Source organism: Nerophis ophidion, linkage group LG10, assembly GCF_033978795.1.
Source record: "Nerophis ophidion isolate RoL-2023_Sa linkage group LG10, RoL_Noph_v1.0, whole genome shotgun sequence".
Lineage (NCBI taxonomy): Eukaryota > Metazoa > Chordata > Actinopteri > Syngnathiformes > Syngnathidae > Nerophis > Nerophis ophidion.
In genome coordinates this window covers 54574995-54591552 of record NC_084620.1, presented here as the reverse complement: position 1 = coordinate 54591552, position 16558 = coordinate 54574995, and the positions used below count along the sequence as shown (strand labels likewise).

At 46.0% G+C, this 16558-nt stretch overlaps 1 protein-coding gene across 1 annotated transcript in view; it reads left to right on the top strand.

The window, feature by feature from the left end:
• pah (phenylalanine hydroxylase) overlaps positions 1-12857 on the top strand; it is a 49041-nt gene extending 36184 nt beyond the window's left edge. Inside the window, exons 4-13 of the mRNA XM_061914136.1 lie at positions 2254-2342; positions 6089-6156; positions 8361-8557; positions 8634-8769; positions 10142-10211; positions 10292-10348; positions 10417-10512; positions 10796-10929; positions 10992-11107; positions 11180-12857. Of these exons, the coding sequence (XP_061770120.1) occupies positions 2254-2342; positions 6089-6156; positions 8361-8557; positions 8634-8769; positions 10142-10211; positions 10292-10348; positions 10417-10512; positions 10796-10929; positions 10992-11107; positions 11180-11223 (1007 nt within the window). The 3' untranslated portion in view covers positions 11224-12857. The remainder of the gene's footprint in view (positions 1-2253; positions 2343-6088; positions 6157-8360; positions 8558-8633; positions 8770-10141; positions 10212-10291; positions 10349-10416; positions 10513-10795; positions 10930-10991; positions 11108-11179) is intronic.
• Positions 12858-16558: the final 3701 nt, after the last annotated feature.

Genomic DNA, 16558 nt, shown 5'->3' with positions numbered 1-16558 from the left:
ATTGTCCATGGAGGCTTCGGGCCCATTGTCCGTGGGTGCTTCGAGCCCATTGTCCGTGGGTGCTTCGAGCCCATTGTCCGTGGGTGCTTCGAGCCCATTGTCCGTGGGTGCTTCGAGCCCATTGTCCGTAGTGGGCCAATTGTCCATGGGGGCTTCGGGCCCATTGTCGGTGGGTGTTTCGGGGCCATTGTCCGTGGGTGCTTCGGGCCCATTGTCCGTGGGTGTTTCAGGCCCATTGTCCGTGGGTGCTTCGGCATTGTCCGTGGTGGGCCCATTGTCCATGGGGGCTTCGGACCCATTGTCCGTGGCTGTTTCTGGTCCATTGTCCGTGGGGGCTTCGGGCTAATTGTCCGTGGGTGCTTCGGGCACATTGTCTGTAGGTGCTTCGGGCCCATTGTCCATGGGTGCTTTGGCATTGTCCGTAGTGGGCCCATTGTCCATGGGGGCTTCGGGCCCATTGTCGATTGGTGCTTCAGGCCCATTGTCCGTGGGTGCTTCGGCATTGTCCGTGGTGGGCCCATTGTCCATGGGGGCTTTGGGCCCATTGTCCGTGGTGGGCCCATTGTCCGTGAGGGCTTAGGCATTGTCCGTGGTGGGCCCGTTGTACGTGGGTGCTTCGGGCCCATTGCCCGTGGGTGCTTCGGCATTGTCCGTGGTGGGCCCATTGTCCATGGGTGCTTTGGGCTCATTGTCCGTGGTGGGCCCATTGTCCGTGAGGGCTTCGGCATTGTCCGTGGTGGGCCCATTGTCCGTGGGTGCTTCTGGCCCATTGTCCGTGTGTGCTTCTGGCCCATTGTCCGTGTGTGCTTCTGGCCCATTGTCCGTGTGTGCTTCTGGCCCATTGTCCATGGGTGCTTGGGTCCATTGTCCATGGGTGCTTGGGTCCATTGTCCGTGGGTGCTTCTGGCCCCTTGTCCATGGGTGCTTCGGGCCCATTGTCCGTGGTGGGCCCATTGTCCGTGGGTGCTTCTGGCCCATTGTCCGTGGGTGCTTCTGGCCCATTGTCCGTGGGTGCTTCTGGCCCATTGTCCATGGGTGCTTGGGTCCATTGTCCGTGGGTGCTTCGGGCCCATTGTCCGTGGGTGCTTCTGGCCCATTGTCCATGGGTGCTTCAGGCCCATTGTCCGTGGGTGCTTCAGGCCCATTGTCCGTGGGTGCCTCTGCATTGTCCGTGGTGGGCCCATTCTCTGTGGGTGCTTTGGGCCCATTGTCCGTGGGTGCTTCTGGCCCATTGTCCATGGGTGCTTCTGGCCCATTGTCCATGGGTGCTTCGGCCCCATTGTCCGTGGGTGCTTCAGGCCCATTGTCCGTGGGTGCTTCAGGCCTATTGTCCGTGGGAGTTTCGGCATAGTCCATTGGTGTTTCAGGCCCATTGTCCGTGGGTGCTTCAGGCCTATTGTCCGTGGGTGCTCCGGGGCTCAAAGCACCCACCTATGCTTGACACCCTTGTAACTTTGGCAGATTTAATTAAGGCAGCTAAACTAAAAACATGCTAACTGTCATAAACGTCCCCTTTAAACACCGCAACTCCCATGGCAAGGAGATTTATTAGCAAGGATCCAAATGAAACTCCGTCAGCGGCTCAATGTTCCCTCTGCAGGCAAGCGTAGGGATGGCAAAACAACACAGACAGACGCTAGCTTGTCCAGACCTTCCAAAAGGGCTTCCATTTATCACCAATGTTGCGGTGCTTCATCAGCCAGTCGGACTCGTTAATGGACAGCCGGCGTCGCCGACTAGACGGGTGGCTTGTCACCCAGACTTCGATCCCCCCCCTTATTAGTTGTTTCCAGAATGACATTAGTTTAGCTACTCAGGACTAACAGGCCAGGCAGAAACAATGGCATGATGTGTCCCGGTGCCGGACTAACACGGGTCAGAGGGAAGACGCCAAGGTCATGGTGGTCTGGACAGGCCCGGCCGCAGCCCGCCGGTCAGGGTCAAGTGGACGAGACTATATTTATGGCCTGCCGTTTGTAGAAGAGCCCCTTTGTCTGGGCATTGCCTCGGGCTTTGGACCACACGGCACAAATGGAGATTCATGACTGAACCCCCCCACCCCGTCTTTTAGGGACATAAATCCAGCAGACTGTTCTGTGGAGTGTCAACATGCCAGGACACCAGAACATCCGAAAGGCTAAAAACTTGTCTTTCTCATCAATATCAATTTGGACAGTTTGACTCACACAATGGTTGAACTATGTCATATGCAACTGTGAAGTATCTATCTAAGCTCAAAGTGGTCCTCTCTAGTGCCCTGGTTTCCCAACGACATCCAGGACCTGGACCGCTTCGCCAACCAGATCCTCAGTTACGGCTCGGAGCTGGATTCGGATCACCCAGTAAGTTCTGTCTCATCTCTTGTTTGAGTGTGTGTGTGTGTTTTTTCGTATTTTTTACCCTTCTTGAGACACGAAGGAGGAAAAGTATCTTCCATATGAGGATGTGTGAACAAGTGGTCCCAATAACATTGCATCTAATAGAGAATGTCTCATGTGCACCCCTGCTGGTGACATCTATCAAAATTAAGTTGGTCCCAAAAAGGAGGGATTTTTCAAATGGACTGTTGGTGTCAGGCTTTCCCCTGACAGTTTGTCTATGTTTTAGTTTTTTCCTCTGCATTTGTCTGTTTCCTCTGTGTTTAGTATCTCCTGTTTTTAGTTGCTGTCTAGTGCTCTTATTTTGTCAGCTTCCTGTCTTGTTCCCTGCGTGCTGTGTTCCTCCTCAGCTGCGGCTGATTGGCACCTGGCCACACCTGTTGCCAATCAGCCTGCTCCTATTTGTACCTGCTTTGTCTTGTGTCAGTTGCTGGATCATTGTATTGTCATTCGGACTTGTCCTTGCCATATGTTGCTCTTTTCGTGTCTGTGATTCTTTTCAGCTATTACCTGTCGTGCTACATTTTGTCCTGGTCATCGTAGCGGTAAGCTGTTCTTGTTAGCCATTAGTTATTTCCAGTTTTTCTGTTTGCTATCCACTAGCTTCCATGCTAAAGTTCCTTTTTGGTTTTCTAGCTTCCAGTGCTAGCTCCCTTGGTTTGTTATCCCGCCCACGTGCGTGCTTTTTGTATGTTCTTGTTTAGTTTGAAATAAATCATGTTTTCATATTCTATGCCTGCCTCCGTCTCTGCATCTTGGGGTTCGACAACAAATACCTCTGACAGTTTGTCGCTTTTAAAGGTACTCCCCCTCTGGTCAACATATGAAATAACAAGTTTGTGGAAAAATTTAAGTGTTCCCCTCTTCCCAACATAAGTAATAACAAGTGTGTGTAAGAAATTGAAATGTATCCCCTTTGCCCAAAATTAATTTATATTATATAAATATATATACATGTATATATATATATATATATATATATATATATATATATATATATATAGATGAGGCGGCGACTTGTCCAGGGTGTACTACGCCTTCCGCCAGATTGTAGCTGAGATAGGCACAAGCACCCCCCGCGACCCCAAAGGGAATAAGCGGTAGAAAATGGATATATATATATATATATATATATATATATATATATATATATATATATATAGACATACTGTAGTAACCTGAAGTAAATAATGAAGATATTTTTTCTCTTTCTGTAATATTGCAATATTTTCTTGTTTATGTAAAATTATTACTTTTTTAATGCAAAATGGTGACATTTGTCATAAAATTCCAACTTTCATCACAATATTGCCAATTATTTTGTTGTTTTTGTAAGATACTGACATTTTTTTAGTAAAATCATTTTGCAGAGTAAAATTCCGATTATTACTATAATATTGACAAAAATGTTTAGGTTTTCTTATGAAAATTGTGACTTTTGTCGAGTAAAACGACAACGCTTTTTTATAAAGTTGCCAAAATGTTACGCTTTCCTTGTTAAAACGGCGATTGTTATTGAGTAAAAGTCTAACCTTAATCATAATATTGCACAAATGTTCAGTTTTTCTTGGAGATTGAATAAAAATTACAACTCTTATTATGATACTGGCAAAATATTTTCTTAGGAAAATTTGACTTTTTTCTTGTAAAGTTCCAACTCATTTTTCACAACAAATGTTTTTCTTTTTGCATAGCATGTTTATATTATTAATGTTGTAAATACACATCTTTATATATCTAGAAAGGGTGGTCCTAAAGAGGGATGCATTTTTCTCAGGTCTCAAGAAGGCAAGAAATACAAACCCCGTTTCCATATGAGTTGGGAAATTGTGTTAGATGTAAATATAAACAGAATACAATGATTTGCAAATCCTTTTCAACCCATATTCAGTTGAATATGCTACAAAGACAACATATTTGATGTTCAAACTCATAAACATTTATTTTTTAACTTTAGAATTTGATGCCAGCAACACGTGACAAAGAAGTTAGGAAAGGTGGCAACAAATACTGATAAAGTTGAGGAATGCTCATCAAACACTTATTTGGAACATCCCACAGGTGTGAAGGCTAATTGGAGACAGGTGGGTGCCATGATTGGGTATAAAAACAGCTTCCGTGAAATGCTAAGTAATTCAAAAACAAGGATGGGGCGAGGGGTCACTAATTTGTAAGCAAAATGTCGAACAGTTTTAGAACGACGAGCTATTGCAAGGAATTTAGGGATTTTATCATCTACGGTCCGTGAAATCATCAAAAGGTTCAGAGAATCTGGAGAAATCACTGCACGTAAGCGATGATATTACGGACCTTTGACCCCTCAGGCGGTACAGCATCAAAAACCGACATCAGTGTGTAAAGGATATCACCATATGGGCTCAGGAACACTTCATAAAACCACTGTCAGTAACTACAGTTGGTCGCTACATCTGTAAGAGCAAGTTAAAACTCTACTATGCAAAGCGAAAGCCATTTATCAACAACACCCAGGAACGCCGCCGGCTTCGCTGGGCCCGAGCTCATCTAAAATGGACTGATGCAAAGTGGAAAAGTGTTCTGTGGTCTGACGAGTCCACATTTCAAATTATATTTGGAAACTGTGACTGTGGTGTCGTCCGGAACAAATGGGAAAATAACCATCCGGATTGTTATAGGCGCAAAGTTCAAAAGCCGGGGGTGCATTAGTGCCCGAGGCATGGGTAACTTATACATCTGTGAAGGCACCATTAATGCTGAAAGATACATACAGGTTTTGGAGCAACATATGTTGTCATCCAAGCAACGTTATCATGGACGCCCCTGCTTATTTCAGCAAGCCACGTGTTATAACAGCGTGGCTTCATAGTAAAAGAGTGCGGGTACTTTCCTGGCCCGCCTGCAGTCCAGACCTGTCTCTTATCAAAAATGTGTGGCGCATTATGAAGCGTAAAATACGACAGCGGAGACCCCGGACTGTTGAACGACTGAAGTTCTACATAAAACAAGAATGGGAAAGAATTCCACTTTCAAAGCTTCAACAATTAGTTTCCTCAGTTCCCAAACGTTTATTGAGTGTTGTTAACAGAAAAGGTGGTGAACATGCCCTTTCCCAACTACTTTGGCACGTGTTGCAGCCATGAAATTCCAAATTGATTATTATTTGCAAAAAAAAAAATATGGTTTATGAGTTTAAACATCAAATATATTGTCTTTGTAGTGCTTTTAATTAAATTTGGGTTGAAAAGGATTTGCAAATCATTGTGTTATGTTTATATTTACATCTAACACAATTTCCCAACTCATATGGAAACGGGGTTTGTACAAGAGTGTGTGTGTGTGTGTGTGTGTGTGTGTGTGTGTGTGTGTGTGTGTGTGTGTGTGTGTGTGTGTGTGTGTGTGTGTGTGTGTGTGTGTGTGTGTGTGTGTGTGTGTGTGTGCACGCACACTATGAAAGAGGAGGCCCGGCGGAGATGACAGGCCGCACTCTCGCCGCCTATTCTCATGGAAACACAAATTGATGTCATTGCTTTAATTGGGCCCCTATAATTATAGATAATTGCTCCCTTTTGCCACCGCCATTAAAGTAAAACGCATTCATGGTAAAGCTCTACAAAGGCTTCATTTGAATATGTGTTTGCATGCGCTGATTGGAGACGGAGTGCGTAATGCTGTCAAAGGCCACCGGGACTCGTACCGAGATCTAACACGGCTTTCTCCTTTTGTGTCTCCAGGGCTTCACAGACCCGGTGTACCGGGCACGCAGGAAGGAGTTTGCAGACATCGCCTACAATTACAGACAGTAAATGCTCTTAATCATCCGCGTTTTCAAACTCGGGAACGGATGAAACTGGTTGGAATGTGGAGGAAAAAAAAGGTTCAAAATGTGTTGGAATACAATGCACGCTTAAAGTTTGACCACCGGACCAGATTCTGTATCCAGATGAAGGATACTCCGATTAAGTGAATTGTGAATGTGAATTATATTTATATAGCGCTTTTCTCTAGTGACTCAAAGCGCTTTACATAATGAAACCCAATATCTAAGTTACATTTAAACCAGTGTGGGTGGCACTGGGAGCAGGTGAGTAAAGTGCCTTGCCCAAGGACACAACGGCAGTGACCAGAATGGCGGAAGCGGGGATCGAACCAGCAACCCTCAAGTTGCTGGCACGGCCACTCTACCAACCGAGCTATGCCGTCTAAAAATCGATTATTTTTGCACGATTCCTTATGCACAAACCCCGTTTCCATATGAGTTGGGAAATTGTGTTCGATGTAAATATAAACAGAATACAAATCAAATTTGCAAGCCATATTCAGTTGAATATGCTACAAAGACAACATATTTGATGTTCAAACTCATAAACTCTATTTTTTTTTTTGCAAATAATAATCAACTTGGAATTTCATGGCTGCAACACATGCCAAAGTAGTTGGGAAAGGGCATGTTCACCACTGTGTTACATCACCTTTTCTTTTAACAACACTCAATATACGTTTGGGAACTGAGGAAACTAATTGTTGAAGCGTTAGAACTTTATAATTTGATGCCGGCGACACGTGACAAAGAAGTTGGGAATAAAGACTGATAAAGTTGAGGAATGCTCACCAAACACTTATTTGGAACATCCCACAGGTGTGCAGGCTAATTGGGAACAGGTGGGTGCCATGATTGGGTATAAAAACAACTTCCCAAAAAAATGCTCAGTCTTTCACAAGAAAGGATGTGGCGAGGTACACCCCTTTGTCCACAACTGTGTGAGCAAATAGTCAAACAGTTTAAGAACAACGTTTCTCAAAGTGCAATTGCAAGAAATTTAGAGATTTCAACATCTACGCTCCGTAATATCATCAAAAGGTTCAGAGAATCTGGAGAAATCACTCCACGTAAGCGGCATGGCCGGAAACCAACATTGAATGACCGTGACCTTCGATACCTCAGACAGCACTGTATCAAAAACCCACATCAATCTCTAAAGGATATCACCACATGGGCTCAGGAACACATCAAAAACCCGCTGTCACTAAATACAGTTTGTCGCTACATCTGTAAGTGCAAATTAAAACTCTACTAAGCAAAGCCAAAGCCATTTATCAACAACATCCAGAAACGCCGCCAGCTTCTCTGGGCCCGAGATCATCTAAGATGGACTGATGCAAAGTGGAAAAGTGTTCTCTGGTCTCACAAGTCCACATTTCAAATTGTTTTTGGAAATATTTGACATTGTGTCATCCGGACCAAAGGGGAAGCGAACCATCCAGACTGTTATCGACGCAAAGTTCAAAAGCCAGCATCTATGATGGTATGGGGGTGCATTAGTGCCCAAGGCATGGGTAACTTACACATCTGTGAAGGCACCATTAATGCTGAAAGGTACATACAGGTTTTGGAACAGCATTTAAGCGCCATCTTTTTCATGGACGCCCCTGCTTATTTCAGCAAGACAATGCCAAGCCGTATTCAGCACGTGTTACAACAGCGTGGCTTCGTAAAAAAAAAAAAAGAGTGCGGGTACTTTCCTGACCCGCCTGCAGTCCAGACCTGTCTCCCATGGAAAATGTGTGGTGCATTATGAAGCGTAAAATACGACAGCAGAGACCCCGGACTGTTGAAGGACTGAAGCTCTACATAAAACAAGAATGGGAAAGAATTCTACTTTTAAAGCTTCAACAATTATTTTCCTCAGTTCCCAAACATTTATTGAGTGTTGATAAAAGAAAAGGTGATGTAACACAGTGGTGAACATGCCCTTTCCCAACTACCTTGGCATGTGTTGCAGCCATAAAATTCTAAGTTAATTATTATTTACAAAGAGTTGGAACATCAAATATGTTGTCTTTGTAGCATATTCAACTGAATATGGGTTGAAAAGGGGTTGAAATCTTTGTATTCCATTTGTATTTACATTTAACACAATTTCCCAACTCATATGGAAACGGGGTTTGTACAAAATGTTTGATTCACGATAACGTTTTTTTAAAAGCGTGTGCGCCCTTGTCCAGCGGCCACCCCATACCGGGGGTGGAGTACACAGCGGAGGAGAGGACCACCTGGGGCACCGTGTTCAAGGAGCTAAAGACCTTGTACCCGACTCACGCCTGCCGGGAGCACAACCGAGTCTTCCCCCTGCTGGAGAAGTACTGCGGCTACAGGCAGGACAACATCCCGCAGCTGGAGGACGTATCCCGCTTCTTGCAGTGTGAGTTGATTTCCTAGAAGACCCCATCGGTCCACAATCACGATCACCTTATCCCGTGCCCTTTGATCCCCCACAGCCTGTAGTGGTTTCCGACTTCGCCCAGTGGCCGGCCTGCTTTCCTCCCGGGATTTCCTCGCCGGACTGGCTTTCCGTGTCTTCCATTCCACGCAGTACATCCGCCACGGCTCCAAGCCCACGTACACCCCCGAGCCGTGAGTGCCAAGAGTCAAGTCTGAGTGGATGTTCTCAATACCATAAAGAGTAATTAGGGTCCGCAGGCCCTGTGGAGTCCTTTGCCATGGGCCAAGGACCCTATTGAAACTGCTGTGTTTTATTATTATTCCGCACCTACGCGCTGTAATTTGACCCCCTTAACATGCTTCAAAACTCACCAAATTTGACACACACGTCGGTCTGTCATGCCTTCCCAACATATTAGGCAGCGAAACCAGAAAAATCAACATTGGTCGCTAGCGCCCCCTAGGAAAGAAAGAAAAACAGACTGCTTGTAACTTCCGTTAGGAATGTCGTAGAGACATGAAACAAAAACCTCCATGTAGGACTGACGTAGACCTAGATTCCCCATTAGAAACTTCTATACCTAAAATCAACAGGAGGTTGGCAAAAACCCCTTCAAAGCTAAATTTTCGCAAAAAAATGCATTTTTTGCCTCTTTCAGCTGTAATTTGACCCCCTTAAAATGCTTCAAAACTCACCAAACTTGCCACACACATTAGGAATGGCAGAAATTGCGATCTAATGAAAAATAAAAAATAAAAACTCAAAATCGCGCTCTTGCGCAATTTTTGAATAAAACACAGAAAAAAACTGCTTCTAGGAAGAAAACACAGACAAAACTGCTTGTAACTTCCGGTAGGAATGCCGGAAAGACATGAAACAAAAACTTCTGTGTAGATAATTGACATCTTTCAGCAAAAATCAACAGGAAGTTAAAAATTACCCCTTCAAAATTAAAGTTTTGTAAACACCCGTCACCTTTTTTCAAACGTTATCTCCTCTGAGCTCGTTTGTCGTTTCGGCTTTTAAACTCGCACAGGAGAGAGTTTGAACCCTTCTGATTAAAAGTTATCGAAAGAGTTTTGCTTACTTCTCCGGTTTTGATTTTACGCGCCTTCAAAGAACCCCTGTGCAAAGTTTCCTAAAAAATGTAATTTTTGACTCTTTCAGCTTTAATTTGACCCCCTTAAAGTGCTTCAAAGTGCAAGTTAAAGCTCTACTATGCAAAGCGAAAGCCATTTATCAACAACATCCAGAAACGCCGATCTGTAATTTGACCCCCTTAACATGCTTCAAAACTCACCAAATTTTACACACACATCAGGACTGGCGAAAGTTGCCATCTAATAAAAAAACAAACCCTAAAAATCTAAATTGCGCTCTAGCGCCCCCTGGGAAAAAACCTAGATAAAACCGCATGTAATTTCTGTTAGGAATATAGTAGAGACATGAAACAAAAACCTCTATGTTGGTCTGACTTAGACCAGGGCATGAGTAGCGGCGGCAGTCAAAAGCGGACCCGACCAACGCTGCTTGCAGCTTTAATTCCGTTTGTTTCCGTTTCAGGGATATCTGTCATGAACTCCTGGGACATGTCCCTCTTTTTGCAGACCCAGGTTTTGCCCAATTCTCACAAGTAAGTAACCGAAGAAGTTGGGCTAGAATCCACCGGACGCCTTTCAATACCTTCAACCTTTTGTTTTTTCCCCCAAACAGGAGATCGGTCTGGCTTCCCTCGGCGCCCCTGACGAGTACATTGAGAAACTCGCCACGGTAGGCTTCTATGTCCGACGGAGGATTTGGTACCACAGCTTTGGGTGATGACAATCTTATGGGTGCAGGTCTACTGGTTCACTGTGGAGTTTGGTCTGTGCAAACAGGGCTCTGAGACCAGAGCTTTTGGAGCGGGCTTGTTGTCCTCGTTTGGAGAGCTGCAGGTTAGTTCAGTCAAAACACCAAGGTGGGTGCGGGGCCGGGGCAGTGGGTTAGTGGTCCACTTGGGTAAAATGTGTCACTGGGCCTGCTGGGAGTGGGCAGAGTGGTTCACCGCGGGCCAGTAAAAGCTTCTACGGAGGTCACTCGTTGCATCAGCGCAGGATGTTCGCTCGGCCGAGTGCGCCAAGGGAACGCGATCGCCCGGAATCACACTCCGCTTCCTGTGTCTGACAGGAACCATCGAGGCTCATTGAGCGTTTGCATTTATCATTGCTCATCTTTCAGTACTGCCTGACTGACAAACCCAAACTGCTGCCCTTTGACCCGGAGAAGACCAGCCTCCAAAAGTACCCGATCACAGAGTACCAGCCCATTTACTTTGTGGCCGAGAGCTTCGATGACGCCAAGGAAAAAGTCAGGTAGGCGTGGTTGGTATCCCTCCGAAACCCGTGGTCCTCATTGAGTGTTTGGGCTTCTACAGGAAGTTTGCCGGCACCATTCCGCGGCCGTTCTCGGTGCGCTACAACCCTTACACTCAGAGTGTGGAGGTGCTGGACAACACCCAGCAGCTCAGCAACCTGGCCGACAGCATCAACAGTAGGCTGGCTTTGATGTCTTCCACGTTCAAGGGCAGCCTCTTGGAAACTGTCTTATGTCTTCTCCTCGCAGGTGAAATGGGGAAATTGTGCGAAGCCCTGCGGAAACTTGAGTGACTTCGCCACAGCTCCCGAGCGGCCGGAAGCTCGTTGTACTTGCATGTCAGCTGAAGAATATTCTCTTTGTGAATCATCTGCATCAGGGGTGTCAAACTTCTTTTCACTGAGGGCCACATTGCGCTCCATGGGCCGCTTCTTACAGTGAATATATATCACTATATATCAATCAATCAATCAATCAAAGTTTATTTATATAGCCCTAAATAACAAGTGTCTCAAAGGGCTGCACAAGCCACAACGATAATCCATGTATGGATTTTATTATTGTATAATCCAGGGGTCAGCAACCTTTACCAAAGTAAATAAAACAATGGGAGCCACAAGACTCTTTTGAAATTTATAATGAAATAATACTGCATCCATCCATCTTCTTCCGCTTATACGAGGTCGGGTCGCGGGGGCAACAGCCTAAGCAGGGAAACCCAGACTTCCCTCTCCCCAGCCACTTCGTCTAGCTCTTCCCGGGGGATCCCGAGGCGTTCCCAGGCCAGCCGGGAGACATAGTCTTCCCAACTTGTCCTGGGTCTTCCCCGTGGCCTCCTACCGGGAGGCGTTTGGGTGGCATCCTGACCAGATGCCCGAACAACCTCATCTGGCTCCTCTCCATGTGGAGGAGCAGCGGCTTTACTTTGAGTTCCTCCCGGATGGCAGAGCTTCTCACCCTATCTCTAAGAGAGAGCCCTGCCACACGGCGGGGGAAACTCATTTCGGCCGCTTGTACCCGTGATCTTATCCTTTCGGTCATGACCCAAAGCTCATGACCATAGGTGAGGATGGGAACGTAGATCGACCGGTAAATTGAGAGCTTTGCCTTCCGGCTCAGCTCCTTCTTCACCACAACGGATCGGTACAACGTCCGCATTACTGAAGACGCCGCACCGATCTGCCTGTCGATCTCACGATCCACTCTTGCCTAACTCGTGAACAAGACTCCTAGCTACTTGAACTCCTCCACTTGGGGCAAGATCTCCTCCCCAACCCGGAGATGGCATTCCACCCTTTTCCGGGCGAGAACCATGGACTCGGACTTGCTTCACACTCTGCTGCGAACCGATCCAGTGAGAGCTGAAGATCCCGGCCAGATGAAGCCATCAGGACCACATCATCTGCAAAAAGCAGAGACCTAATCCTGCGGTCACCAAACCGGATCCCCTCAACGCCTTGACTGCGCCTAGAAATTCTGTCCATAAAAGTTATGAACAGAATCAGTGACAAATAATACTGCATACAGTTTTTTTTTGCTTTGTGCTATGTATAAACCAGGGGTCTCAGACACGCTGCCCGCACCTTAATATGAAAATGTAATATTAGTTTGGCCCGCGAGTTTTATATGAATGCCGCTTGACAGCGTCAAACCTGCCAACCGTCCCAATTTTCCCGGGAGACTCGCGAATTTCAGAGTAATTATTCTCTCGAATGTACGCTGGTGTTCGCCCAATGAACGATAATGAGGGCGTACAATGATGTCACTACCGCCCTCTACAGCTTGTACAAATAGCTTGCCAGCCCAAAGAATTGTTTGACGAGGCTATTGCAGACACACGTAAGAGACTGCAAGGCATCCTTATTCAACAGCCATACAGGTCGCACTGAGGGCGGCCGTTTAAACAACTTTAACACTCTTACTAATATGCGCCACACTGTACACCCACATCAAACAAGAATGACAAACACATTTCAGTAGAACACCCGCACTATAACACAACATAAACACGACAGAACAAATACCCAGAATCCAATGTATCCTCCACCTCAACCGACGCACGGAAGGGTGGGGGCAGGTGGTGTTGGGTTGGTGGTAGCTGGGTGTATAATGAGCCCAAAAGAGTCAGAATACATGGGATTCTGGGTATTTTTTCTGTCATGTTTATGTTGTGTTATAGTGCGGATATTCTCCTGAAATGTGTTTGTCATTCTTGTTTGGTGTGGGTTCACGGTGTGGCGCATATTAGCAAGAGTGTTAATTTTTTTCATACCACAACCCTCAGTGTGACCTGTATGGTTGTTGAACAAGTATGTCTTGCAGTTGCGTATGCGTTCAGATAGAAGTCGCATCCAAAATGTGACCGGATGGCCGGCACGTCTGGCGCAATGACATCTAGAAAGGGTGTTAGAGGGATTGTCATCGCGGCACGCCATCAAAGTTGATGTCTGGGTGAAAATCGAAAAATGTTTACCGGACTACTCCGGGCGGTCGGCAAGTATGCTGCTGAGCCCCATCAGAGTGGTCAAAGAGCCGCTGATCGCCGACCCCTAGTATAATCTAACGATATTATTAAGCAATTCCATGTGCATTTGATTGTTTTGTTCTGTATAAACTGGATGGATACTTGCTATTGAAATCATGGAATTTTTTTGTTTTTTATTCTCACAAAAAAAAAGTTTAAATATGTCTTAATATAGGGGTGTCCAAACTTTTTCACCAAGGGCCGCATCCTAAAAAGTTGAAGACTGTGGCAGCCATTTTGATACATTTTTTTTATTTTATAAAAAGAAAGGATATGACATAATTAAACACAAAACTTAGTGTCAGCTTTGTGTTAAAGGTGACAAAGTCTGCTATTTTAGTTAGTACAGGGGTAATACTATTTAAAGTTAAAAGTTAAAGTAGTCACACACACACCAGGTGTGGTGAAATTTGTCTTCTGCATTTGACCCCTTGTTCACCCCCTGGGAGGTGAGGGGAGCAGTGAGCAGCAGCGGTGGCCGCGCCCGGGAATCATTTTTTGGTGATTTAACCCCCAATTCCAACCCTTGATGCAGAGTGCCAGGCAGGGAGGTAATGACTCCCATTTTTCATAGTCTTTGGTATTGAACCCACGACCTACCCATCTCAGGGCGGACACTCTAACCACTAGGCCACTGAGTAGATGGCAGTCACACATAAGAGATACATGCAAACTGCAAAATAAAGTTAAAAGTTCAAGTTGAAGTACCAATGATTGTCACACACACTGGGTGTGATGAAAATTGTCCTCTGAATTCGACCCCTTGTTCACCCCCTGGGAGGTGAGGGGAGCAGTGAGCAGCAGCGGTGGCCGCGCCCGGGAATATTTTTGGGGTGATTTAACCCCCAATTCCAACCTTTGATGCCGAGTGCCAAGCAGGGAGGTAATGGCTCCCATTTTTCATAGTCTTTGGTATGACTCAGCCGGGGTTTGAACCTACAACATACCCATCTCAGGGCGGACGCTCTAACCACTAGGCCACTGAGTAGATGGCAGTCACACATAAGAGATACGTGCAGACTGCAATATAAAGTTAAAAGTTCAAGTTAAAGTAGCAATGATTGTCACACACACCGGGTGTGATGAAAATTGTCCTCTGAATTTAACCCCTTGTTCACCCCCTGGGAGGTGAGGGGAGCAGTGAGCAGCAGCCGTGGCCACGCCCTGGAGTAATGTTTTGGTGATTTAACCCCCAATTACAACCCTTGATGTTGAGTGCCAAGCAGGGAGGTAATGACTCCCATTTTTCATAGTCTTTGGTATTGAACCCACGACCTACCCATCTCAGGGCGGACGCTCTAACCACTAGGCCACTGAGTAGATGGCAGTCACACATAAGAGATACGTGCAAACTGCAAAATAAAGTTAAAAGTTCAAGTTAAAGTAGCAATGATTGTCACACACACACACACACACACACACACACACACACACACACACACACACACACTAAGTGTGGTGAAATGTGCTATCTGCATTTGACCCCTTGTTCACCCCCTGGGAGGTGAGGGGAGCAGTGAGCAGCAGCCGTGGCCACGCCCGGGAATCATTTAACCCCCAATTCCAACCCTTGACGTTGAGTGCCAAGCAGGGAGGAAATGACTCCCATTTTTCATAGTCTTTGGTATTGAACCCACAACCTACCCATCTCAGGGCGGACGCTCTAACCACTAGGCCACTGAGTAGATGGCAGTCACACATAAGAGATACGTGCAGACTGCAATATAAAGTTAAAAGTTCAAGTTAAAGTAGCAACGATTGTCACACACACCGGGTGTAATGAAAATTGTCCTCTGATTTTGACCCCTTGTTAACCCATTGGGAGGTGAGGGGAGCAGTGAGCATTTTTTGGTGATTTAACCCCCAATTCCAACCCTTGATGTTGAGTGCCAAGCAGGGAGGTAATGACTCCCATTTTTCATAGTGTTTGGTATTGAACCCACGACCTACCCATCTCAGGGCGGACGCTCTAACCACTAGGCCACTGAGTAGATGGCAGTCACACATAAGAGATACATGCAAACTGCAAAATAAAGTTAAAAGTTCAAGTTAAAGTAGCAACGATTGTCACACACACACACACACTAGGTGTGGTGAAATTGGTCTTCTGATTTTGACCCCTTGTTCATCCCCTGGGAGGTGAGGGGAGCAGTGAGCAGCAGCCGTGGCCACGCCCTGGAGTAATGTTTTGGTGATTTAACCCCCAATTACAACCCTTGATGTTGAGTGCCAAGCAGGGAGGTAATGACTCCCATTTTTCATAGTCTTTGGTATTGAACCCACGACCTACCCATCTCAGGGCGGACGCTCTAACCACTAGGCCACTGAGTAGATGGCAGTCACACATAAGAGATACGTGCAAACTGCAAAATAAAGTTAAAAGTTCAAGTTAAAGTAGCAATGATTGTCACACACACACACACACACACACACACACACACACACATACACACACACACACTAAGTGTGGTGAAATGTGCTATCTGCATTTGACCCCTTGTTCACCCCCTGGGAGGTGAGGGGAGCAGTGAGCAGCAGCCGTGGCCACGCCCGGGAATCATTTAACCCCCAATTCCAACCCTTGACGTTGAGTGCCAAGCAGGGAGGAAATGACTCCCATTTTTCATAGTCTTTGGTATTGAACCCACGACCTACCCATCTCAGGGCGGACGCTCTAACCACTAGGCCACTGAGTAGATGGCAGTCACACATAAGAGATACGTGCAGACTGCAATATAAAGTTAAAAGTTCAAGTTAAAGTAGCAACGATTGTCACACACACCGGGTGTAATGAAAATTGTCCTCTGATTTTGACCCCTTGTTAACCCATTGGGAGGTGAGGGGAGCAGTGAGCATTTTTTGGTGATTTAACCCCCAATTCCAACCCTTGATGTTGAGTGCCAAGCAGGGAGGTAATGACTCCCATTTTTCATAGTGTTTGGTATTGAACCCACGACCTACCCATCTCAGGGCGGACGCTCTAACCATTAGGCCACTGAGTAGATGGCAGTCACACATAAGAGATACATGCAAACTGCAAAATAAAGTTAAAAGTTCAAGTTAAAGTAGCAACGATTGTCACACACACACACACACTAGGTGTG